The 26240-nt window shown below is 41.8% G+C and overlaps 1 protein-coding gene across 2 annotated transcripts; it reads right to left on the bottom strand.

Annotated features, from left to right (window-relative positions):
- Window positions 1–145: 145 nt before the first annotated feature.
- Window positions 146–24963, bottom strand: LOC307256232 (moesin-like; the record flags this gene model as incomplete). Of its 2 annotated transcripts, XM_080035133.1 has the most annotated exons (15): window positions 146–310; window positions 2703–2936; window positions 4073–4165; window positions 4730–4890; window positions 5050–5180; window positions 5316–5479; window positions 6105–6201; window positions 17699–17845; window positions 17932–18015; window positions 18111–18262; window positions 23489–23611; window positions 23781–23876; window positions 23963–24046; window positions 24229–24276; window positions 24880–24963. In XM_080035133.1, the coding sequence occupies 15 exons, from the start codon at window positions 24961–24963 to the stop codon at window positions 146–148; spliced, it is 1863 nt and encodes a 620-aa protein (XP_079891259.1). The 2 variants fall into 2 exon arrangements, with proteins under 2 accessions (XP_079891259.1, XP_079891260.1); XM_080035134.1 differs by lacking the exon at window positions 24229–24276.
- Window positions 24964–26240: the final 1277 nt, after the last annotated feature.

The raw sequence follows: 26240 nt of genomic DNA, 5'->3' as shown, positions 1-26240 counted from the left end.
GGACCTTCAAGACATCAAAGCACAGTGATAATATCATTTACTGTCCTATTCAACAATTGTTACATATGCAAAAAGCTGCACCTACAACTCTAGAATCTCTCAATGTGTGTGATTTCAGCATCTTTCTTCAGTAGGAGTGGCTTTCTCACATGGACTCAAATTCATCAATACGTTGCTTGGTGTTGCCCCGGCGTATCTGCCGTAGGGTCTTGTATTTGTCGCGGCCTGCCTTCACATTGTCAGCGTGGATCAGGTCATTGGCTGTTTTCTTGCTGTCGTCTACAGCTCCAGCCAGCTCGCTGCTCAGGAACTGAAAGAGAACAACAAACAGAGTGAAACTCTCCCCTGTTCTCCCCTCTATCCCCATCTCAAGACAATTGTCCAGCGATAATGAGTCCCTTTTTGTGGTTGTTGAATTCAATATGCAATATCATGTCTCATTTTGGCTTTGAGATATAGACCAATTGTAGTTTTGTTGTAACAGGCATCGATGGTTTGGATGTAGAGTGCACTTCATTTTAGGCCAAACACAATTTTTGGTGGCAATTAAGCTGCAACCTTTAAAGTAGAGTCAAAACCTCCTCATGACCATGTCAACAAAGTCAACACTACGAATGTACCATTAACACTTAAAAATCATTGTGCCGTTCCACACACAAACTGTTTGGTCTGCTTGGTGGAAACGAGGCATTAGACACACATCACTAGGGTTGGGTATCGTTTGGGTTTTTTCCGATACCAGTTACTAGGTACTTTTGAAACGGTTCCGGTGCTTAAACGGTACTTTAAAGCCTCAAATTGCACACACTTTGTCAAAAAAGAATGCCCTTTAACAATATAATTACCAGTAACTTACAAATAAACTATTTTAACATTTAAATAAAATAAAATTCACACAATTTACATACTATCTAATACAACAACACTGTTTCAAACAATATAATAATAGAGATTAATGTGGAGACTACCAGGTAATCTAATCTCCATCTTAAAACTTTAGCTAAAAGTAATCATTTTGTCCTTACCTGAACAATACAACACCTTAAAAATTAAAATAAATACACATATAAAACACCCATATGAAATTAAATGCAGTATTAGATTTACAGTAAGGGAATAATAAGTACACCCAATGAGACCCACAGACTGAAAACAGTCAAGGAAGAGCGTGTGCCTTTTGGAATATCAACTTGAAACAAAATTCAACTGACTCAGTTGAATTTTGAACTGACATAAAACATACAAAGAAGTCTTCTGTAAAGATAAGACCACAACTATCAACGTTATCAAATTAACAATTTTTGTGCATGCTTGCCTTCTCAGGAAGGATACGAGATCTTTAATGTAGCCTACATGCTGTTCTAATGTGCAGCGCTCTGTTTATTATTAATAGGCTATAACCGGCTATAACAGATGGTTTTATAGGCTGCATCGTTCTTTCCATAAAGTCAGAGCTTTTTGTTTGGGCAGAGATCGTTATTTTAAGTGTGTCTAAGAAGTTTCTTGTTAAACGTTTCCATATCACCGGAACACCGTGTCCCGCTGTGTGTTTTTTTGGGTTCGTCTCCACCGCCGAGCATAAAGGCAGCACTAGAACAGCTGACGGGAGGAAGCATGCAGGCGGCCGCTGCCTTATCGTCAGCCTACACGTGCCTAATACATCCGTGACAATACTGCTAGATCGCGTGTCATTCGCAAAAAGAAATGCATTGCATTGGTGTTCAAAAATAGTCTGACATAAAGAGCGATCAGTCTGTGAAACTGCGAACGTGAGCGAGTGTTGAGCACTCGTGCGCGCGCGCCTCAAGACGGTCGGGCTCGTTCTCGTCACTCACAGCCCGGTGAGAAGGAGCGGGGGGCGTGCCTATGTGATTGATCATATCATTTACACAAAAGCTGTTAAATACAGAAAATGCCGACTCCAAATAATTTTCCCCCGATCGCTTTGGCGCCCCTCTAGTGCAGCGCCCCTATGCGCCGCATAGCCTATAGTGCATACCCACTTTTTGCGCCACTGGGCATGAATAAATCAACATAGTCTCGCAACTGAGAATATGGAATAATGAGCAGAAAAAAACATGATTCAACAATATGTCGACTATAGGAAAGACTTGACCAATCAGATTCAACTGTAAATTCTAAGTTGGGACACCCCTACTTGAGTCTGTACAAAGTTTGGTGCCTGTCCACCAAGCAGATGCCCAGGTATTTCGTTGCCTTTGTAAAACATCCTGGTCTGCTCGTAGCACTAGAGAAAATGTCAGGGAAACACCAAAGTCAGTATGATTCATCCTAGTACCATTACGGTCTCAATAGCATGGCTGTCATTGAGATAGTTCCGTTACCCCAACAGGCCAAAATTGTCTTGGAGCCACTACAATGGCATAGAAAAAAATATATGCAATTTAAAATACTTCATATGTTGATTGAGAAATGATATTCTCATGTTAATACATTCTTGTTTTATTGGAGCTATAATCTAGTGGCCATTAGAGTAACTGCAGATTTAGACAATGATGCTTTCGGCTGGGGTGGTTCCCCATTTACAGAGCGCATTTTTATTCTGAACCCAGAATCACTAAACATGAAAACCAATAGTATTTTCTGACTCACTTGCCTGCACTCTTAAAAGGTCTTTTAAAAAGCCCCAGCACTACTTGATATCTCCATCTGAATGTGAGCGTATTCACTCAAGTCTTCACCTTGAGGTTCTTCTGCAGCCTCTGGTTCTTCTGGGCCTCTGTAACCCGTTCCTCCTCACTGCGGTCCCGGACCATGCCTGGTGCAGTCAGCTCAGCGCTGGCCTCCGCACTGCTCTCGTCCGTCTCATCGTGCTCGTGCATGTGAGGTGGGACAGAGTTCTGGATGTGGACACCCATGAGTTTAGTCTTCAGTTCATCCTTGGTTCGCTCCAAATCAGCTTCTACCACGATCGCCTATCAACAGACAGACAGACAGACAGACAGACAGACAGACAGACAGACAGACAGACAGACAGACAGACAGACAGACAGACAGACAGACAGACAGACAGACAGACAGACAGACAGACAGACAGACAGACAGACAGACAGACAGACAGACAGACAGACAGACACACACACACACACACACACACACACACACACACACACACACACACACACACACACCACTCACAGTAAAGCGCTGTGGTTAGATATTACATTTCAAGTAGCCTCCTAGATTTGTTCCAAAAATGTAACATTCACGATAAGTAACATTATAACAAAATGAATAGAAGACCCTTTGCTAGAAAAAACAAACTTTCCGACCGAGAATACTAGATAATTGGATGTTCTTTGGTGCCTCTTAGTGCTGCTTGTGACGCAAAACACACATCCATTCTAAATTAAATGCATTTTCATTTTTTTTAACATCGATACAAAAAACACTAAAACTACATCGGCACATTTTATTTTGGGTAATATGTTTCAATTTAAAACTCCTGATCTAGATGATTTAGTAAGTCACTCACAAATATTTGACTTCTATGGCTAAAGTGACTACTCGTAGTGCATTATGGAACACACCACCCCCAACTATAAGGGAACGTCCCACTCTGGCCACCTTTAAGAGCCAAGTTAAGGTGTGGCTAAGAACTAACCAAAGGTGCAACCACCTCTAAATGGATGCTGTACCTTATTAGTTGTGTATTAATTGTGTATTCGTTTAACCTTCTAATCATACTAATGAATTATCCTGTTTTCTAACATCAACCTGTCTAATGGACTACAGATGAAATTAGCCCCGGGCTACAATCTGGCATTTTTACGTGTACTACTGTAAATGTTCATTAATGTGCATTGTCCTGAAACAAATAAATAAATGATTATAGATAATGGTCTCCCGTGGTCATCAGAGAATGGTTAATGGGGTAACACTGCAGCATTACCAAGTAATGCAGAGACACCCTTAAATAAAATCACCTTTTTTAAGTCAAGTGTGACTGTTTTTATTTTACCTGGTTCTAACACTTAATACCAGACAACCCTCTTTGCTCATGTTTGATTCATACTGCTTCTCTGTTGTTGCTCCCGTCATTAATTCTCACCCTTTTCTGCCATTTCTTTGCCTCCTCGTCCTTTTTCTTTTTGGCGTCTTCCAGCTGGGAGATCTTAGAGGTAAGCTCTGCCAGCTCAGTGGCCTGACAAACGGAAGTAGAGTTAAGAGGGCTCCTGATCTAAGGTCATTGTGCTCTGTATGTGGGTGCACAAAAGTGTTAGAGAAAAGGTGTGTGTGTGTGTGTGTGTGTGTGTGTGTGTGTGTGTGTGTGTGTGTGTGTGTATGTGTGTGTGTGTGTGTGTGTGTGTTAGTACGGGTACGTACATATGCAGCATCACGGCTCAAGTTAATTACCTTCCTACTCAATCAGGTAATTATTTAAAATATATTGAGTTTGTAAATCACTTATTGACAGCAGTACCTTACAGCCTTGTTTCTAACTTATGGGTAGACTTGATCAGTATATTTAAAATGATATATTTAACCATTTTTATATAGGTTCTGCTTTATTTCTTTCGTTATTAGGCACTTTGTAACTATGTTAAGAATTGTGCTATATAAATAAGTACATTTAAATATAAAATTTAAATTCGCAATGAGTCCTTGGACGCTAAACGACAACTTTACAGTTTTTAAATTTTCATATACGGATCAAATCTACTTTAATTTGATCTATTCAATTGAATTGGAATGAATGCCAGCATACCAGGCTCTCCTGGCTCTTGATCTGGCTCTCAGACTGGTGAAGCAGGGCTGCTTTAGCCTCCACTGCAGCTCTGCGGTCCCTGTCCAGGCGCTCTGCCTCCTCCTGCACTACTGTCCTCTCCTTCTCTAACTCCAGAGCCCTGCGAGTCTGCTCCTCCAGCTCTGAAACACACAGGGACATCATTCAACGCACAGACCCAGACATGCTGCCCTCATAGTGTAAGTTTAAATGACAATTATTTCAATATATACTGAGTCATTTTTTTTTCTTCATAAAATAAATAACAAGAAGACACATTTGCATTCAGAGAGCTTTCAGACCATCTTGAGCCCTCTTTGTCTGCTCTTCAATCTGTCTCAATCGCTCCATCAGCTCCATGGTTTCACGAGCAATCTTCTCTGTTTCCTTCTCAGCATTTTCTCGCTTCTTTTTCTCACTCTCCAGCAGAGCCCTGATAGGAGAATTGTGCATACATACTCAACTGAAAAAAATAATTCTATGTCTTGACAGTTATTTCGTAAAGCAGACAGAACACACTGTAAACTGTGAATAAATAATCCTTTATTATTTCCTCCTCCTTCCATACCTCTCCATCTGCCTCTTGTTCTTCTCCTCCCTGGCCTGGGCCTTCATCTGCTGCACTTCAATGGTGTCAGGTTTACGTCTGCGCATGTACAGGTCATGGTTCCCCATACACAAGGCCAGGATACGTTTGTTGATACGAAGACGAGGTACGTAGAAAACAAAGTCCTTGAACACGAAAATCCACAATCAGTGATTGCCTACGTGATTGATGACACATCACCTCCGGTCTGTCTTTCAGTTAGGCATGCTTTATATAATCTACAGGGAAAGTTTTGTTTGGGAGAATTCATTTCATTTTTCAGAGAAACTTTCCCTGAATATGTGCATGCAGCCAAAAGCCGATATAATGTTTGAGGCCAAATTCGTGTTTGTAACTGACATCAAGTAGCAGCTGCTTGCAATACACAACGTGCAGTAATTGATGTATTTGCAAGTTTGTTCATTTCACCAGTAACAAGGATACGGGGTTCCCCTGCAGATCCTCTTAACGGAATAAAAACTAAAAAGATACTTGGTAGTATTTGTAGTTGTATTGCTCATGCTAGAACAATCCACCATTTAATCACATGCCCAAAAGAAATCCATAAGTTAAACTAAGAAAGTTTGCACTTTAACGTAGGCTTCCACCAAGCAACACAAAAGGTTTCCAGTTTGTGTGTAGAAAAAATATCAAATTTCTAAACTCCATTTTAGTGTGGCATGCAGCACTAGGGATGTATACTTTTTCATGATATGATTCACTGCATTTGTAGTTGTTGAAGTTGAATCACTATTAATGTTCTTTGCATACCGGCGATTTCTTGTCAATGGGTTTGATGACGAACTTCTTGTCATTGAAGGAAATATTTCTGATCTCACTCCAGGGGAATCCAATCTTTGGGGTCATCCTGTAAAATATTGGCATTGTTTATTACCATTATGGTCAATGGTATAGTTACAGGACAGAGGTCATTATATTCTTTGTACACATTTCAGAGGTAGAAAGGAAACTAGTTGCAGGAACTAGTTCCCATAACTAGGAACCCTTGCAGGAACTATGCGTGTTTGCACAATGGACCTATAAAGAAATGGACACCGGATTGAAACATGGTGCCCATTCATTCCTATGAAATGACCCGTCCACAGCCAGCCAAAACAGTTTAAATACCAGGCTTGGCCACCGAGCACTGCTGGATTAAGGAAGAAGGCACTGCTCCTTGGGGCCTGCTTTCCACTCGCGATGAGTGAGGAAATATGTTTAATTCTCATCAATCCGAGATGTGTGCCAATAAGGCGAGACACCAATGGCGCTTTTCCACCGCATGGTATCAGCTCAACTCGACTCGACTCAACTTGCATTTTTGGCGTTTCCACCGCAATTTCATGGTACCTGGTACCTGGTAGCGGCTGCTTTTTTGGTATCGCCTAGCTCTAGGTTCCAAGCGAGCTGAGCCGATGCTAAAAGGTGACGTCGGCAGACGGCCGGCCACTGATTGGCCAGAGACTATTGTCTGGCCAATCAGTGGCCGGCCGTCTGCCGACGCTTCTGATTGGCCAGAGACTACCGGCTTCATTCTGTTGTTTATTCTTCCCAACTCTCCGGGACTTTTGAGTGTATTTACGCCGCGTCCTGCCTTCTCTGGCTCTCTTTCATTTGATTTGCATCACAGATCCGAATTTTTTTTCCATATATTCGCTAATCTCACCCAGTGTTGGTTGTTGGGGAAGTTACTTTTAACATACGAGAGGAGACATGTAGGGCAGCTAGGCTAAATAGTAGCCAGCTGGGACAAACATGATAGCGAGCAAGCCTCGGACTGAACTGATTACCTCAATAAAATATTCAGGCTGAGACACGGCTTGCATTTGAAAACACGTATCCTGAAACAAGCACTAAACAGTCAACTTTATCATGCCCGTGTTTACGTGCATAGGGATGTACGTGACGCATCCCTACAGCTGACTGTGTGGCAGAGTCACACATCGGGACAACAACCCTCCCTTTTAATGGCCCGTAGCAATATTCTTCTACTTCTTTTAGCAAACAGATACAAGGGGGGTATTTCTTAAACATTTTTCATCCGTGTTTTTGGCGGTTGGTTCAGTTAATAGTGCAACAACTGCTCGTAATTTCTGCTTTGCTACTTTGCTCCGGAGTAGGCTTTCAGCCCCTTACGACAACCACGCCCACGTTCAGGAGGTACTATTTGCGGTGGAAAACGACCCGTGCTGCTACCAAACCAAGTTGAACTGAGTCGAGTCGAGTCGAGCTACATGTGCGGTGGAAAAGCGCCACAATACATCCAAAAAGGCTTAATTTTTTCCTTTACTCCTACCACAATAAAACTTTACATAGTAAAAGTATACTAGAAAAGTAACTTTTTTTGTATTACAAGTTTCTTTTTAAATGAATTTGAATATGCACATGAGCTCCACACTTATTGAATATCCAATCATCCTACTGCCAATGGGTGATGGCAATGCTGCTTTTAGACTGGCCTCTAACCTGAAAAACTGCCTGGTTTACCTTCCAGGGGTATAACAGGTGCCTCTCATGAATTAGATCACCCCTCCCCTAGCTGGTGTAATTTTTTACTTTTTCAGTGCCATTCCCTTTCCTATGCCAAATAGACGAGATGTAGAATCACAGCCTGAAATGGCATGGATAAAGGGGAGATTGTCACACACCGTGGGACCAAGTAACTCCTTTGTCTACTTTATGCACCATGCAGTGCTGCTTGAAAGTATGTGATCAGGTGGGCCAAATTGAGTGATGAAATGGACCAATGTAATGAGAGATCTTTAGGGAAGAAATTGGGCGGCACTAGATAAAACACAAATAAAACCAGCCAGGTCAGTTTAGGCCCACCAAACTGAACCCATACAGGTCAGACTTGCCAAGCTTGTGTGCATTCAGATCAGCATGATGCAACAAGAGTACTAACACGTCTGTGTCATCACCTTCTGAGACTGTGTCTTTTGTTCTGGCAGAGGCAATGGCAGTTTGGACAATGAGCACATCTGCATCGTGCTTTGCATGGTTTGTGAAACACAATTTTTTGTCTTTGAAAATGAATTTGTATATGCAAATGAGCTATACACTAATCAAATATAGGCTACCCAAAATATATCCACATAGGCTTCATTTTTACCTTTACTCCTACCACATTAAAACTTTACAAAATGAAAGTCTACATGAAAAGTAAAACATTTGTATTAGAAGTTAACTTATAATGGTCAAGGCTTTCCAGAAGGGGTTGGTCGAATGTCAGAACAGTGGTCACATCATACTGCAGAGCTTGAGTTGCCACACACCTCAATGTTGAGTATATGCAGGATTAATCACTGGGATCAAGATCAATCATTGGAAGTAATGTTAGTGAAGCTCTCCCAGAGTGTTCATCTAGTCCTATCAAAATGAAACTTTACACAATGAAAGTATCCATGATAATTAAAAATGTTTGTATTACAAGTTTCTTTGAAAATGAATTGTAATATGCAAATGAGCTATACACTAATCGTACATGCCCAAAATAAACCCAAATAGGCTTAATTTTCTCCTTTACTCCTACCACAATACAACTTTACATAGTAAAAGCATTAGCAAGTAAGGAATGTTCTGTTTTGCAGACCGACCACGGCAAAAGTAAAATTTAACAGTTAACCCCGCTGTTCGCTAAACGAACGGGGCTTAATACGTCACATTGTTCATTGTTCTGATTGGTTGTAGTGCTATCAAATTGCGTGCAATGGCATTTAAAGAGACAAATCTAATTCATGAGAGGCACCTGTTATACCCCTGGCAGGTAAGCCAGGCAGTTTTTCAGGTTAGAGGCCAGTCTAAAAGCAGCATTGCCATCACCCATTGGCAGTATGATTGGATATTAAATAAGTGTGGAGCTCATGTGCATATTCAAATTCATTTAAAAAGAAACTTGTAATACAAAAAAAGTTACTTTTCAAGTATACTTTTACCATGTAAAGTTTTTTTTGTGGTAGCAGTAAAGGAAAAAATTAAGCCTATTTGGGTTGATTTTCGGTGTGTACGATTAGTGTATAGCTCATTTGCATATTAAAATACATTTTCAAAGAAACTTGTAATACAACATTTTTTAATTATCATGGATACTTTCATTGTGTAAAGTTTCATTTTGATAGGACTAATGGAAAAGAATTGCCCTATTTGGATGTATTGGTGTCTCGCCTTATTGGCACACATCTCGGATTGATGAGAATTAAACATATTTCCTCAACTAGGATTTCTTAGGACTTTTAGTACCGTACTTTCCGTACTATATGCTGCACTGGACAATAAGCCGCAGGTGTTATAATGTTTAATTACCATATGTAAGAGTTCGTGCACAGAGGGGATTGTCGGGAAAGAGATGGCTGCTTGAGGAAGCTCCCACATTTCAACAAACAAGTTGCATATTTGCATAACGTAGCGTACGTAAGTGTTACCATTTTGTGCAATAGTAGCTATTAGGGATGGGCACGAGTGTTTTCGCTACTCGTGTGATGCTTGCATTCCTCGAGGATCAATCGATTCCTCGTTAAACTTTTTTCTATTTTTAGGACGCAACGCATCTGTCTACAGAACAACGGTTGACCGCAATAAAGCGCTCAATGCTTATGTCAAACAGTCACAGTTGCCATATGATATTAAGGATTTATTTTCCACAAGTTTAAAACACATTTTCCTAACTGAAAGTAATTAAATAAGCGGGCCACAATTTAAACCGATCGAGTAGGTCTGCGGTGGAGAGAGAAAAAAGAGAGAGGAAAAAAGCATGGGCTGTAGTTGGCTAACATTCAAAATAGACATTTAAAATAAGAAGGGCAGCAAATACAATAAAATTATTGTCCTACAATTTAAACACATAGATAGGCTAAATAACTCACCAAAGCAGTAGAAGTAGTAGGCTAGTATATCCAATCGCGTAATGATCACTCCTGTCCGTGACTAATTACCGCGACTAATTCCTCGTTAACGGAACGTTACACCGTCGGCTTTTGAATCTCAATCCTATATTCCATAATAAAGGCTTCTTAAATGTCGTTTGCTCGAATGTGCCCGAAGTCAGCCTGGCTTCTTTACGTGATTTTCCAAGTTTTCCAGCACCGCATTCAGCTCCGCGGTGCTGTGGAGACCACACACTGGCTGCGCTGCACGGAGGTGGCAGTTATTTGCGGTTTCTGTTTGACACAACGCTTAGTTTATTTAACTTGGATCAAAATATTTAATTTTGTTAAACTTTATATCCGTTTTGTGCCGTTTTGTACACGTATATAACATTTTAAAATAGGGGCGGCCCGCCGGCCGGCCTAAAGGCTACAAACACTAAAAAAAACAAAAAACTATTTTCCTCATCCACCAATCGAGATCATTTGAAACGAGGAGTACTCGAGTACTCGATTACTAACGCCCATCCCCAGTAGCTACAGAATATATACTGTGCTGTGTAATAACAGGGTCGAAAAACGGGGAAAAAGTCGCGGCTTGTAGGCCGAAAAGTACGGTATGTTGTTCTGGACACCTCATATAAATTATCTGAGCTGAAAAAAATTATTTTACAATTTATTCTATGAAAACGCTATTTTGCCTGGACTAAAAGGTTTGTGGTCGAGGAGTTCCTGTAACTCAAAGTTCCTGCTAGTTTTGGTGGAAATGTGCGTAAAGACTGCAGTGCTTTGAGGTAAATAATAATAAATAATGTATTGGATTTATATAGCGCTTTTCTAGGCACTCAAAGCGCTTTAAATGGTTCCAGGTTCCCTTCATTCACACACAATCATACCGGTGGCGGAAGTATGGCTGACATTCAGCACCTACGGCCCCCCCGGCCACCACAAACATACAGCAGTCATACACATTCACACGAGGCAAGTCGGGTGAAGTGTCTTGCCCAAGGACATAAGTGGCAGGGCAGGGATCGAACCGCCAACCCTTCGATCATTGGCCGATCCGTTCTACCACCTGAGCCACAGTCGCCCCTGCTAACATACACATAAATGCTAACATCAACATCCTAACATACTCACTGTGACAATGCATTTATGCTACAGCTAGTTCACTCTTTTAACCATCTTAGTATTTTAGCATCCTCAAATTAACTAATTACAACTAAAAACAAAGAAGGCTACAAAAAAGCTAATGGAATTTAATTTTACAGGTATGCGGCCGGTCATAAACAAAATAATTGGACAATTTAGACCTGATGATAGCACTAGCTGAACAGGATAAGTCTTCCTCCTCTTCTAAAAATGTGTTATTTTTCCCATAAACAATTTTTATTAAATTTTTTTTTTCAAACAAACAAACATCAAACATTTATAAACCCCACCCACCCCACACCCCTTGGACATTCTGAAAAAAAGAAAAAAAAACACAAACCATATTTATTTATTGAGCGACATATACCCGGGATATAAGAGCTTTCTGATTGGGACTTAATTTAAGTACTTCCTCCCAGGGCAAAGTGGGGGGAGGTGAGGGAAATTAAGGATATTGTGTGCAAATGAAGTGTCTTATTTGTAAGTAACGAAAGAAATGTGAACGTGGCTAACCAAATTTCTTAATTAGATCTGTAAAACTGGAAAATGGATTGGAATAAGTAAAGAAATCGGGGTAAAATTGTCATCTTCACAGAGTTAATTCTGCGTCAGAGGGAGGCTACCCCATCTCGGAAAGTCAGATTTAGTCTGGTTAAGTTGGGGAGTGAAATTTGCAGCCATAAGAGCTGAAATGGACGGACTGATATTGACCCCTAAATATTTAAACCCTGAGCGGCTAATATTAAATGGCAAATTCAACTGCTGGAGGTCTGAGGGGGGATGTTAAGAGGGAAACACTCACTCACTTTTCTGCAGATTAAGTGTATACCCAGAAAAAAAGCCAAATTCATTAAGAATAGAGATAACAAACGGAATAGCTGTAGCAGGATTCGAGACATAGAGCAAGAGGTCATCTGCATATAATGACACACGATGTTCGATTCCCTCACGATAGATTCCCTGAAGTAGGGGGGAAAGAGCGCAGGGCTATGGATAGGGGCTCGATAGCTAGGGCAAATAAAAGCGGACTTAAGGGGCAGCCCTGTCGGGTCCCGCGTGACAGTGGAAAATAATCAGACCGAGTGTCCCCAGTGCAAACACTTTCCTGGGGATCTGTATATAAAAGACAAATCCACGAGCGAAAGCGGTCACCAAAACCAAATTTTTTAAGAGCAGTAAATAAATACAGCCATTCTACTCGATCAAAGGCCTTTTCGGCATCCAGTGATATTACAACATGAGGACGTTTAGAGGTAGGGGTCGAATAAATTATGTTCATTAATGTTCGGATATTGAAGAAAGAATGACGCCCTTTAATGAACCCTGTCTGCTCCTTCGAGACGATATCTGGCAAAACTGCCTCGAGACGAGTTGCTAGCACCTTCGCTAAGACCTTGACATCAACATTGAGGAGAGATAAAGGCCTGTAGGACCCGCAACAAGTAGGGTCTTTATCCTTCTTAAGTAGGAGAGAGATTGATGCCTGGGTCAGGGTAGGTGGTAGTGTACCCCGTTCGATTGACTCACTATATACAGCTAGAAGAAGTGGGGCTAGTTTGCTACTACATTTCTTAAAGAACTTTGTGGGATAGCCATCAGGGCCAGGGGCTTTGTTACTTTGCATATAACTTATTGCATCAACTATTTCCTGTAGCACCAATGGCAAATCTAGGTTTTGTCCAATTGCAGGATCAATAGAGGGCACATTAAGATTATAAAAAAATCGGTCCATGGTGGTGTTGTCGGTTTGGGAGTCGGATTGGTAAAGAGGCGAATAAAACGTTTTGAATGTTGCATTAATATTGGAAGGGGCAGACAGGAGAGCGCCAAGTGGGTCCTAAATTTAAGTAATGAGACGTGAGGAAGCTTGGTGCTTTAGCTGATGGGCGAGCAAACGACCACCCTTATCGCCATGTTCATAGTAATTACTGCAAGATTGCAAAAGCATGCGTTCTGCCTGCCTAGTGGTGAGCAAAATCGAACTCAGCCTGCAGACTCAAGCGCTCCTTATACAGTTCGGGACTAGAGTTACTGGCATATTGGTGATCTAAATTGAGGATTAGGTCCGTGAGTCGAGTCTGATCAGCTTTATACAATTTAGTTAAATTGGCAGAGTAAGCTATAATTTGACCTCTAAGGTATGCCTTAAGTGATTCCCATAGTAGAGAGTAAGAGGTAGAATCATTTTTGTTAATAGAAACAAACTCGTCAATAGAGGAGGAAACATAATCACAGAAACCCTGGTTAGAGAGAAGCAGAAGAGTCCAGTCTCCACAAAGGACAGGGTCTTGGATGGGATGTCAATAGCATGTCAAGAACCAAAGGGGAGTGGTCGCTTAGAACTATAAAAATAGTCAATTCTAGAATAGGAGCGATGTACCGGTGAAAAAAAAGAAAATTCTTTTGCATGTGGATTACAAAACCTCCATGGGTCAGCGCATCCGTTTTGTAACATAAAGTCTGCAAATGCCCTTGACATGGAAGAGGGATGAGCTAGTCTGGGGCTGGAGCGATCTAATTTGGGGTTAATAACGCAGTTCAAATCACCACCAAAAATTAATTGATGTGTATTTAAAGCTGGGAGGCTGCTAAGTAATCTGTTTGCAAAACCAGCATCATCAAAATTAGGAACATACACGTTAACCAGTAAAACAGGTGTCTGCTGTATGGTACCTGTTACAATCAAATACCTTCCATTGGGATCTGATATTGAGCTAGTGGGAATGAATTGTGTTCTCTTATGGATCAATATAGCCACACCCCTAGCCTTAGAGTTAAAGGTAGAGTGGAAGACTTGGCTTACCCAAGATTTGCGCAATCTGACATGATCAGTATTGCGCATATGCGTCTCCTGTATGAAAGCTATATCAGTTTTTAAAGGTTTAAGGTGTGACAAAACTCTGGATCTTTTAATCGGATGTCCCATGCCTTTGACATTCCATGACAGAAACCTAATAGAGTTTACCAAGTTATTAGACATCATTAGGGTAAGTGTGTAGACAGTATCCTACAAGATAATACAATGATATGAAAAGACCAAGCATAGAGAGATGATAAAAACACACATTGCATACAGATGTAAAGAAAATAGAATAACACCAAGGATAACCGTCCCCCCCACACTCCAAACCCAATGTCCTCATCTCCAAACAATGAAGACGGCAGGTTGAATGCAGGTTTAAACTTCCGTTGCATCTCGACAGAAAAAGAAAACGCTATCCTCTCTTCATGCAGAGAGGCTCCGAGCGTTCAAACAGAGCACCGTGGGTGCATATAAAACACAAATGAAAAGTCACATATTTAGGCACTGTTAGCCTAGCATATCCAGCCAATAAGAGAGCCCGACGAAAAAGAGAGGAAAAAAATAAAAAATAAAATAAAAAGGGGCATGGAACGCACAGGATCAGTGTTCGGCCACAGGGTGATGAGCAAAAATATCAGTAGCCTGCAAAGGATATCTTAATCTGGATGTACTGTATATTAGTTTTAAAATAACTAGGCCTATATAATAAAACAAATTAATTAAAAAAAAAATAAACTCTGGGCGACTGGATGGGTCCGGATAAAAATGATCGACAAAACGATGTGTAATAAACAAGAAAAAAAAGAAGAAAAAAAAGACACGCAACTCAGCTGGGAAACCCTATTAACGTTCAACACTAAAACAGTGTGGTTTATAACAATATCCCAAAGCCCGTGTGGGGATGGAGTAGATAAAAATAAACAACAACACCCCACACACATCAGCTGGGAAATTATTTGGCCAATATTAAGTGGCCAATATCTAGGCTAAAGTCTTTTTTACCTTACAGGATGAGAGAGTTCAGTAGTCTGAGAATCATCAGCGGGCAGAAAAGTGCGAATCGTAAAATGCCTGGGCTTCTTTTGGGCATTCAAAAAACCTCTTCTCCCCGCGGTGTTCCACGCGCAGACGGGCCGGGAACAGGAGGGAAAATCTGACTTGCTTCTCGTAGAGGCAGCGTTTCACACTGGCAAAGGATGCCCTCTTCTTAGCGACGTTGGTGGTCATGTCGGGGAAAAAGTAAACATTCTGTCCATGGTACTTGAGCTGCTGTGCGTCCCTCTCTTGTCTCAGAACACGCTCCTTATCGCTGAAGTAGAGGAATCGGACAATGATTACTCTCTGTCTGGACCCCCTGCCTTCCTCCGCCGAGCACACAGGGCCGATGCGGTGAGCTCTATCCAGAACCGGTGGGGAGGAAAAGAAGCCGGCGCCCAGGACCTCGGTGAAAAAGGTAGCCATGAACTTTACTGGGTCTGCTCCCTCTGTCTTCTCCGGGATTCCAATCACGCGTAGATTATTGCGACGTGACCGTGATTCCAAAATCTTCGGTCTTAGCCATCAGCTGTATATTTTCAGACTGCAAAAGAGTAAATTTCTCCTCGAGGGCGGTAATCCGGTCGCTGTGGTCAGACAGGGCTGTCTCCATGGCGGTTATCTTCAGGTTGAGCGAGTCGGTGGTCGACTTGATGGCATCTAAAGGCCAGGACACACCGGCCCGATAATCGCCGTCGTAGAGTCTGGAGGGGGCGGGGACACAAATTTGTTTGGTGTGTGCCGTGAAATCGGTCGTCGTAGATGTCCACAATACAGATTAGCGCCGCCTGCTGTTATGGAGACATTACGTCTGATTCGCAAGCGCAGAGCGTACGGAAAGTCAGCAGTCGGCTTGGTGTGTTCTTTGCACTTTTTTTGGCCGCGACGGGAAGACTGGAGCTGCCTGAATCGGCAAACTCCATTTTCGGGTAGTCGGACTGGTGTGTCCTGGCCTTAAGGCAGCGGAAATGGGCCTCAAGGCTTCACTCACTACCATTTTCATGGTTGTAGTAAGGGTTGTTTTGAGGTCGGATAGCAGCATGTCGAGGTCCGGCGGCAGGGTATCGTCTCCGCCTCTTTTTCCGGCGAATTCTGCCCTTTGTCTTTCTGCCTGCTGCGGCCCATCAACGCCAAACACGTGGGAGACGTGGGATGTAATCCCGGCGATGGAAACCTTAGTTTTCCCTGGTGGAGACGAGACGGTGTGGATCCTCTGGCAGCATCTGAAGTCTTCCTGCATCCACACTATTCGCACTTTATTTAGTATTACCATGTAATCACCTGGTCAATGATCAAATTCCTTCGTGATTTTCTCTACTTATGACATCTATTGCAGTATGTCCGTCCTGGGAGAGGGACCCCTTACTCTGTCGACTCTCCCAGAGATTTCTTAAATTTTTTTTTTATTCCCGGTAAAGGGTTTTTACTGGGAGTTTTTTCTCAGCCGAGCTAAGGGTGTAAGGGCAGGGTGTCATATTGTATCATATTGTATCATATATCATATTGTATGAAATGTAAAGCCCACTGAGACAAATGTATTTGTGATTTTGGGCTATACAAATAAAACTGATTTGATTTGAAACAGTCAGTGGTCGCAATAACCAAGCAAAAAAACGTATTTCAAGTAGTGTGTGGTGCTAAAATATGTCAAATAATAGTGAACGCTTGGGAGCCCCCTCGCTGCACGTCCTTCACATGCTAACGCGGAAGTCCCAGAACCCTGCTTTTTGAGTGGTAACTACGTAGCTATGTCTGAATTTGGCAATCACAGAGTGTGCACCCAGGCTTCCTTCCCCTCTCTGCAAATAATGGGCGCGAGATGTGGATTGAGAGGCACAAATGTCATGTTTCCGTTGTACCTCACAAGCACATGAATCCTATAAATGTGTTCTGGTGTAGTTCTTGATTTAGTTGTTGACCTTCAATGTCTGGATTGTTGTTTGTGGAGAAGGCTGTTTTTCATTCATCTGAGGAAGGGCAACACTTTTTTTTACTTAGGCCTAATTCAAAAATCATGGCACTAAAGGAAAAGTCAGGGTAACACCAAAGTCATTAGGATGTATCCTCTGGGAACTGCTTATGTCTGCAAAATAAATCATGGCAATCATTACTATAGTTGTAAAGAGTTATTCCTGTCTGGACTAAAGTGGTTAAATGTCAGACCAAGGGACTGACCGACCGACCCTGCCATCCCTATATGGATCCTACTAGCAAAGGAAAAAACAACACACAAACATACAGAAGTACACAAAAGTTAGGGGGTGCCCTTAGCTCAGTTGGTAGGGCGTCCCCCCATGGGCCTCTGCCAGCAGCGGACCCGGGTTCGATTCCAGCCCGCGGTCGTTCTCTGCATGTCACTCCCCTCTCTGCCCCATTTCAACTCTGTCTCTACACTATCAATAAAGCATAAAAATGCCAAAACAATATATTTAATTTAAAAAAAGAAAAAGTACACAAAAGTTAGCCTACAGGGATTCACAACAAGTTGGTTAGAGACAGACATTGACCTATACCTGTCCTTTTTGTCATAGATGTTCAGCCCCAGTGCGTCCACTCCCAGCCACAGCTCTGATCCTTTCTTGTTCTTGATGCTAAAGTAGTTGACCCCATACATCTCCAGATCTTGGGCTATCTTCAGGTACTCCACCATGGCATCTTCTCTGTGGTTTAGAGCATTTTAATGAACTACAGAGCACATGTTTGGAAAGAAATGCATTTAAATGACTTTAAGTTAAGACTGCAGTACCTCAGCATTGCCTTGTGCTCTTGATGCCACACCTGAATTCTTTCCTCCCACTGATTCTTATTCAGCCTGTGCTGCTCCAAAACCCTGGTTTTATCAGAAAAGAAGACACACCCGTTAGAATTCAGATTACTGACACTGGACTTAAAGTGAACTTTGGTTAACACTACAGGACTCTCTACCTCTGTGGCAGCAGCTTCTCTCTGGTGAGATATCCTGCTACGTGATAGTCTTTCTTGTAGTCTCCATGTTTGACCTGAACTGCATACGAGGCCAAGAGCACTGCGGTCTCAGGCGGGCAGTATATGTCATCATTAAGGATGCCCTCTTTTACCTAAAACACAAAATAAAGTCAGAAAGAACATATTTAACACATGAATCCCTGATGTGTTGTGAGTAGAATGTATCACACTGGTGTTAGTGTAAATATGACTCAAAGAGAGAGAAACCCCATGTGTTCTTGTGTTTATGTGGTGCACCTGGATCCATTTCCTGTTTACATGTATCCCCCTAATGAAAAACCCTCAATGGGTAAAATGATCTGGGCACGCCCAGTGGTCGTTAAGAGAGATTCAGCATGTTGTTTTGATTGAGGTTCCTTTACTATATTGCATCTGCAGGGTACCTCTCCTGCAAACACAACATTATTAGGGGGCCAAGCCCGAGTAGGGCTGGGACCGCGTTTTGCAGAGCAACGCGGTTCCCAAGCCCTGCGGGGCAGGGAACCCTATTGATCTTGCTGGGATTATTATTATTATTATTATTCCTATTCCTTACGTACAAGTGGTGCTGCAGCCCAAACCGTAAAGGGTTGGGACATGCCACTTGCATCACTAGTTCAGACCCCCGGTCTCTCAGCATACAAAAAAATTCAGACATGCCGGCCACTAGGTGGCGCTACAACAAAGGAAAAGGCGTTTTGGGCTATAACTTCCGCACCGAAAGGCCGACAGTCAAAACCTTTATATCCACAGATGCCCACAAGTCAGCTGCATCTTTTGAGATAGGCCACGCCCATTTGCGATAGGATAGATATTTTTCTACGTCGCAAAAACTGTGTCAGTCACCAAAACATACTCCTCCTACAGTTTTCGCCCGATTTGGACAAAACCAAAAGCATTATACTTTACCGACTCCCACGAGCAAAAGTGGGTCAAATACTTTTTCTACGACCATTGGAAGACCAAACGGTAGCGCTTTAAAGATTCGCGAAAATTCCTTAAAAAAAAAAAAAAGGGGGATTTTCTTGAAACTGAAGGGAGACTATCATGGGGCATACCTGAGCCTATGGAAAAAATATGGGCAAGAAATTCCTTTGTGGGCCGGACTTATTAAAAAAAAGAGTTTTTCAATTTTTTTGCCTGTTTTCGCCATTTCCTAAGTCTTTCGGCGGGAAAATGGGAAAATTCAAAAAAGTGTCTTTACAATGGAGAGGTTGACAATTTGATTTTGCTATAACTCCCCAACCGAACATCGCACATTCAAAAACTTGACATCCACTTGTTTGGTACATTGAGCTGCATCTTTCTATCTAACGTAGTTTTGCGAATGTCATCCATAGGGGGCGCCAAAACCACAAAAAGCAAAGGAAACGCGTTTGGGGCTATAACTCCCACACCGAACATCCCACATTCAACAACTTTACATCCCCGGATTCCGTGAAGCCAGGGGCCGGCGCCGCGGACGACGACGCCCGATCCCGAGTCGCGTGGAAGGCTTGGCCCCCGTTCACAACTGCTTGCAGTTCTAGTTTAAATTGTGATATCCACTTTGTCCGGATTCTTAATGCTGATTCATGTAAATATGAATCTTATTCTCAGTTTAACATATATCAATAGAAAATGAATATCCTTGGTCATTCTCATCACATGAGTAAAATGAAACAATCCGGACCGCGAGATGATTTGATCAGGCGACCTGTAGAGCATACATTTCTGAGTATGTCAAAAAAAAAAGTAAGTCTCTAGCCAAGGGGTGTCAAACAAATTTTCACAAAGGGCCACTCTACGATATGATAATCACACTAAGGGCCAGACTGACACACCTTCTTTTTAATCGAAAAATAAAAAGAACATATCTAAGTAAGTATATAAACTGCGTACAATGGCTAGTTTTCGCTTCAACATTTTCGGGGGACACATTATAGGTGGGGGGTATGGAGGTGCTCCCCCCAAAATGTTTGAATGTCAAACACTTAATTTCCTGCATTCTGGTGGATTTTTATCCACCGATCTGTGCCTTTTCGGCATCAATTTATGGTGGAAATGTCTTAATTTTTGTAAAGGGAAAGACAACATTCAGGTTCCTGGTGAAACAATGATAAAGGACTATAATGCAGTAAGGCTCTCAGGCATTCTGGATTGAGCCACAATATTTATTCTCTTGGATTTTTCTAAACTTTCTGCACATTCAAAACATATCACATGTTTTGTTTTTTTATGAATCATGACGCAGCACCAGTGTTAGCTATTTATGACACTTTACATTGGTAATGAAATGCCAAGCCACCATTGGAAACGAAAGGGGTGGGCTATCAGCAGCTAATGTTAGCTAGTTGGCTATATTGTAATTTAAAGCAAAAGTTAGAAACCAGATAATTTTGGCATTAATCCTTAGACACTTTAGCCACATATATTGGCCTATTTACAGCCCTAAACTGACAGCTCTTCTTAGATACAAGTTCATCAATTCATGGCTTAAAATCCTGAGCTGTGGAACTTTCAGCGGACATTCCTAGCTGTAAGCCACGTAAGTTTCCTAACAGTTGGGAGCGTATGCGACGTGCGGATATGGCACAGGCTCCATGAAGAATTACATTTTAAATTTTTTTTAGGGCTGTCAAATTAACGCGTTAATTTCGATTAATTAATCACAGAAAAATGAACACGATTAAAAAAATTAACGCAGATTAATCGCACTTCTATAATGCCTTTTGACCCGGTGCAAAAGTGGTGCGGAGCTGCACCTGTAGCTCGCCGGGCGCGTGGGTTAAAGGGAGAAAGGTAAAGAGAGAAGCAAGGGAAAGGGGCCGACTCGAGGGCTCTATGGACGGTTTATGGGATGCATGAAGGTAGGAAGACATCTTACTTAATTCTCCGCAGTGTCCGTGCATTATTTATTTAGTGGGTGCAACAATGTAGGCTAGGTTCAAAACAGTGAGTAGGCCATATCTCTCAATCTTCCTCCAATTTTGTTTGCTAGCTGTCTAGCACCCGCCCCGTGTGTGTGTGTGTGTGTGTGTGTGTGTGTGTGTGTGTCAATATGTTTGCCTATGAGTAGGCTACGAAATGGTGGCAGTGCAGCGCTGTCTGTTGTGGGAGATGGAAAGTCGTAATTTTGTCTGCTTGTTTTTTTGAGAAAATTCGGCGCTAGTTCATGTATAAAGCTGGCTGAGGGGAGGAGACAGAAGTTACGAGAGACGGAGAGCGAGCGAGCGCGCGCGCGAGAGAGAGAGAGAGAGAGAAAGAGAGAGAGAGAAACAAACTGTAGCAGGCTATACAGCTGTTTACAAACAGGTATAAAAGTGTCATATAAGTATGCGATTAATTTAGATTAATTAATCACAGAGCCTGTAATTAATTAGATGAATTTTTTTAATCGCTTGACAGCCCTAATTTTTTTTAAGAATTGATTAAAATCGGCCGAATTGATTCGCGGGCCAGATCAAAACGTGTCGCGGGCCAGAGCCTTGTGTTTGACACGTGCTCTAGCCCATTCCTGTGAGGAGTTATGAATTTTTAAAGAAATAACCAAAATGCTCACAGCAGCCAAAATAAAAAAAGCACATTTTCGCAACGTGGGAAATGGTAAATGGCAATCTTGCTTCACCGCTATTAATGTTTCCTCCAGTGCTTTATGGCAAAGTAAAAACCAAAAAATAAAAATAAAACAATTTTTATTTTTATACCTGAACAATTAATGTACTAGCAAGCGCGGTGTGTCTGCGGCTCTGTGCGCGCAAAACAAGCAGGAGCATGCTAGTGTAGGCCTACAAGATTTATTTCCTAATTTTCCGTGCTGCTTTATTTTTATGTTTTAAAGCAGCTCCGAGTAACATTTAACTATCTTTTAAACAGCCTCATGTTTCCTCTGATAATCATAAATTACCTTTAACAGCAAACGAGACCATCAGTGCAAAGAAAGACGTTTTTATATAGTTTTTATTACTGCGTTTGGTCTGGTCGCACACCCAGTCCGATTTTCGGTTCACGCGTGCATGCTCTATGGTCACATATCTGTATTGGTCGCAGATTTCAGTGTGGCACAACAACACGATTTGAGAAGCCTACCAGGTGAGGGAAGGGGAGCGGGAGCCTTGTTTGAGACAGTTGTTTGTCGTCATAATGACTGATAACGGGGCTGAACCATCAAAGAAAAAAAAGAAAATGCAATGAAGAAAAGCTAAAAGGGAGAGTGATAGGCCGGCGGGAGGGCGTTGCCAAGCAACATATACACAATTTCACGGGAGCGAATTAGACTGCAGTGTTTACTCCTAAATGAATGAGCGGTAGCCTACTAAAACAAAGTTTACTTTGCTTCACCATCATCAGATGACCATTATTCATCTGAAATAGTCATTATTTACAACAACATAAACACATTACCTCATCGTGATCCATACTAACTGCCGTCTTTCATTCGCTTTGTGTGAGGACACAACAATCTTTCAGCTCCATAAGAGGTGACACTGCATCAACTCATTGCAATCAGGTGTGTGTGGCACTGACTGGCATTAGTTGATGTTGTGTCACTAACCACTCTCACGGAGCCGAAAAGAGTCCGGTACCCTCACACTTTCAACACACGGACATGCACTATATTGCTTCCTGATCATTTGAATCTCGCACACCAGGCACGGGCTAGAAAACAGACAGCTGTCGTCGTAAAAATACTACCGCTTTTGTCCAAAGGGGCCGCCAACGTGCCATGTTACTCGTAGTGGCTTTAAATTGGGAAAAACGAATTCCAAAACAACCTCTGTATTTAAAAATAAATCAAAACAGTAGAAGTTGCACTTTTATTTAATTGTATTTTGTACTGTCTGCATGTTTGCACAAAATGTATCCCTGTACATACTGTATAGTAAACAAAATTGGACAACTGTAAGGTCAGTGCCTGTTGTATTTTTGTATTCAAATAAACAGTTGTTTATTTCATTAGTGCGTATTGGCATCTTTGAGCAAAATACCCCCAACATTTTTGCTGCGGCGCCGCACCTCCTATTCCCATGGCCAGCAGCAACCTTTACTAAGACATTTCCTGGGGAGTACAGAGATCCCTTGTTATCCGTGATAATGTAGGTTACATATGTGGGCTGAGTGTTAAAGCATATTACTGAAAAACAAAGTTAGGGATTTGGAGTTATTTTGCCATTATTTTACTGGTCCGGCCCACTTGAGGGCTGTATGTGGCCCTCGAACCAAAATGAGTTTGACACCCCTGCTGTATCTCATCATATAATGATAGAGTGATGGGTAAACCAATCATCATGATCCCATGTATCAGGGGTGAATATTTGCAGCATGATTCCCTCTAAAAAGCCAGTGTACTTGTCTCCAACCTGCAGGAAGAAGAGACGCTGTGTTGCCTCCTGGATCAGCTCGTCGGTGACGTCCTCAGGGTAAAACTTGGCCCTGAACTTAATCAACAAAGGGTTGTCCCTCTTCACATCTTGAGCAACCACCTGGGATTAGCACCCCGCAGTGTAGACATTCCGGAATTAAGAAATAGGTACTAATTAGCCTCAATGAGTTGACACAATAGCATTACCAAAAACCATAACCATGATGACATCTTCATTTAAACGCAGCTGTCAGGAAAGTGAAGTTATGACACACAAACTTCCTCCTCACCCTTTTGTTGAGTTTGAGCCAGGTGGAGAAGCCTTTGCTGTCCTGATACTGGAGGCCAAAGAACCAGGTTTCCCTCAGCCCAATGGTCTTAACGATCTAAATAACAACATGAGTCAATGGCATGACCACACACACTAAACAGTCATATCACCCATTCAATTGTAATGTACAGTGTAGCCTACCTGGTCGAAAAGCTGTTTGCCAGTTGTGCTGGGCAGGATGGCAAACTCCAGCTCAGCATCCATAGTTGTAACTCGGACATTTATCTGCCAGAGACAAGAGTCCCAGTGAGATACAACAGGAAGCACTCCCTGCTATTCATTCATCTGTTTGACTGGAGGAGCATGCAGGGCAACAACTGGCTCAAAAGAGAGAGCGCTTGTTCTGGGAAACAATGCTAAATTTGATGGTTCTTGACAGCAAAATGACCAAAAAGAGTGTTCCTTACATTCTTCTGTTCAACCAGGAGCATCCAATCGCAAGAGGTTGGTGGGGACTACAATCAAAAGACGAAGCCCACAGTATATTTTAGACTTAATTGAGAACATGCATGGGGTTCATTCCATGATGTATAAGTATTAACGACTGGGTCAAAACAATGACACCAATTTCGCGTTTATCTTGCATATTGGTTTCAAATTATTTACACATATATCTGATGTGCTTGACTGACTTGTACAATAGAAGCATGAAAAAGACATATTTTGCTCTATTCCTCATAACCTTTTCTGAGATGAATTAAGCAAGGCAGGCTTCCATTAGTGCCTATGATAACAATAATAAATGACTAGCCTTGCTGAAAAGACGGTTTCAATAAGTATTTATCAAAACAAGTATAGGAAGCTTAACATTACCCCTAACACAAATCCATTAACACAAATGCAACAACGTTGAAACATCTGGGAACTGTGCAAAGACATCACCATACGATTTGCTTTATAAAGACAAGTTCACTATGGGCTAAGGCCTTCTAGCATTAAAATGACGGAGCACGTTCGAGAATTCACATCAAACTGCTACAGTTGCAAGTGGAATGTTTGAACTAAAAAATGAAACACAGTGAAAGTGAAGATATAAAGAAAGAAAGGTAGCTACTTACAGTTGACATTTGTGCTTTTTTGATCTGTAGTCGAAGTCGTTCTTCAGAGAGGCGTTCGTAGAAGCCTTTTCTCAGCGAAGTCATATGAAACTGATTGCAATACCTACAGGGATTATACTGACTGAGAAGGACCATTGTATTGCTCCAAAGTACTTCTCTCATGGTTAATCCAATGGTCACGTATTTTAAAGAGGCAGCCTCCATCTTCTGTGAAGGCTTTTTCTCTCAAATTGATTAGGTTTTGACAGCAAATAACTCATTTAGGACCAAGACAGGAACTTTGTCTGACAAAATGATAAATAGAGGGACACAATTGAGCAAAAACTCGACTCCAATAGCAGTGAAGGCGCCAGCGCGCTCTGCTAATCTAATAATCCTTCTAGTGACTGTATTAATCATATGCTGTTATGTGATTGGGGGGATGGTGTGTAGTCCTGTTAAAAAATGCTCATATTGTGTTTGTGGTAGGGTTTTAGAAGTAGGTGCTGTATATTTTCCGGCCTTTACTCAGAAAAACGGCGTTGGTAGTGGGTTGATGAAAGAAGACGCAGTTTGAGGCAGATGAGGAGGTCTTCAGGAACAATTCTTTTATTTACAACAAAACTCACACTGCAGTCAAAACAAAGCCAATAAAAAGTTAAAGTGTTTGTAGCCAAAACCTAATAGAGGTACATGCATAAAACAAAAAGCTATGAAGAGTTCCTGTAAACTAAAAACCCATGAAGAGTTCCTGTATACTAAAAGACCTGTCTTTTCCTGAATTGTGGTGGCCTTTAATCTGAAAATCTAAGTTAGCTGATTGGTCCTTATAGGTCAGTAAGCTCCACCTCGCCTAACTCCTGATTGTGGACCCTAACTAGCTCTGACCTACGCTGTCCAGAGGACATCTGTGTTAATCAATCCCTGGAGGCGATATCCCGTAGGGCGCTAAGAAGTCTGATTCAGTAACTTTAGGACAATCCCTTTAGCCAATACATTAGCTATTAGACCATCACCTTTTCCCCGAGACAGGTAAACCCAAGCCAGACTGTCCTAAATTGCCCCCACCAAGGACCTTCCCGGAGCCCTCTATTGTGGACAATTTGAATGATCTACAGATCAGCCTGCTGGCTTCCTCAACTTAAGCAATCCACTCTGCACACACATAGCCTATACCCACGAGAGCTGCTCCAGGCTCCCCTTATAGTTAATTATGTATGTAATTAAACAATCTCCTGATTATCAGTAATCTTAGAATGTGTCATAACGAAATACACTACATTGGCTCTTGTGGTCATAGGCTAAGGAACCCACGTGCAGCTCATTTTGAAGACAATGTTACTACTAGTTGTTATTTGGCTTTTATGAAATATACCCATGAA

The sequence above is a fragment of the Ammodytes marinus genome, assembly GCF_949987685.1.
Source record: "Ammodytes marinus genome assembly, chromosome: 10".
In the NCBI taxonomy this organism is placed as follows: Eukaryota; Metazoa; Chordata; class Actinopteri; order Uranoscopiformes; family Ammodytidae; genus Ammodytes; species Ammodytes marinus.
The sequence above is the reverse complement of the archived record's forward strand: the minus strand, read 5'-3'. Positions and strand labels throughout refer to the sequence as shown.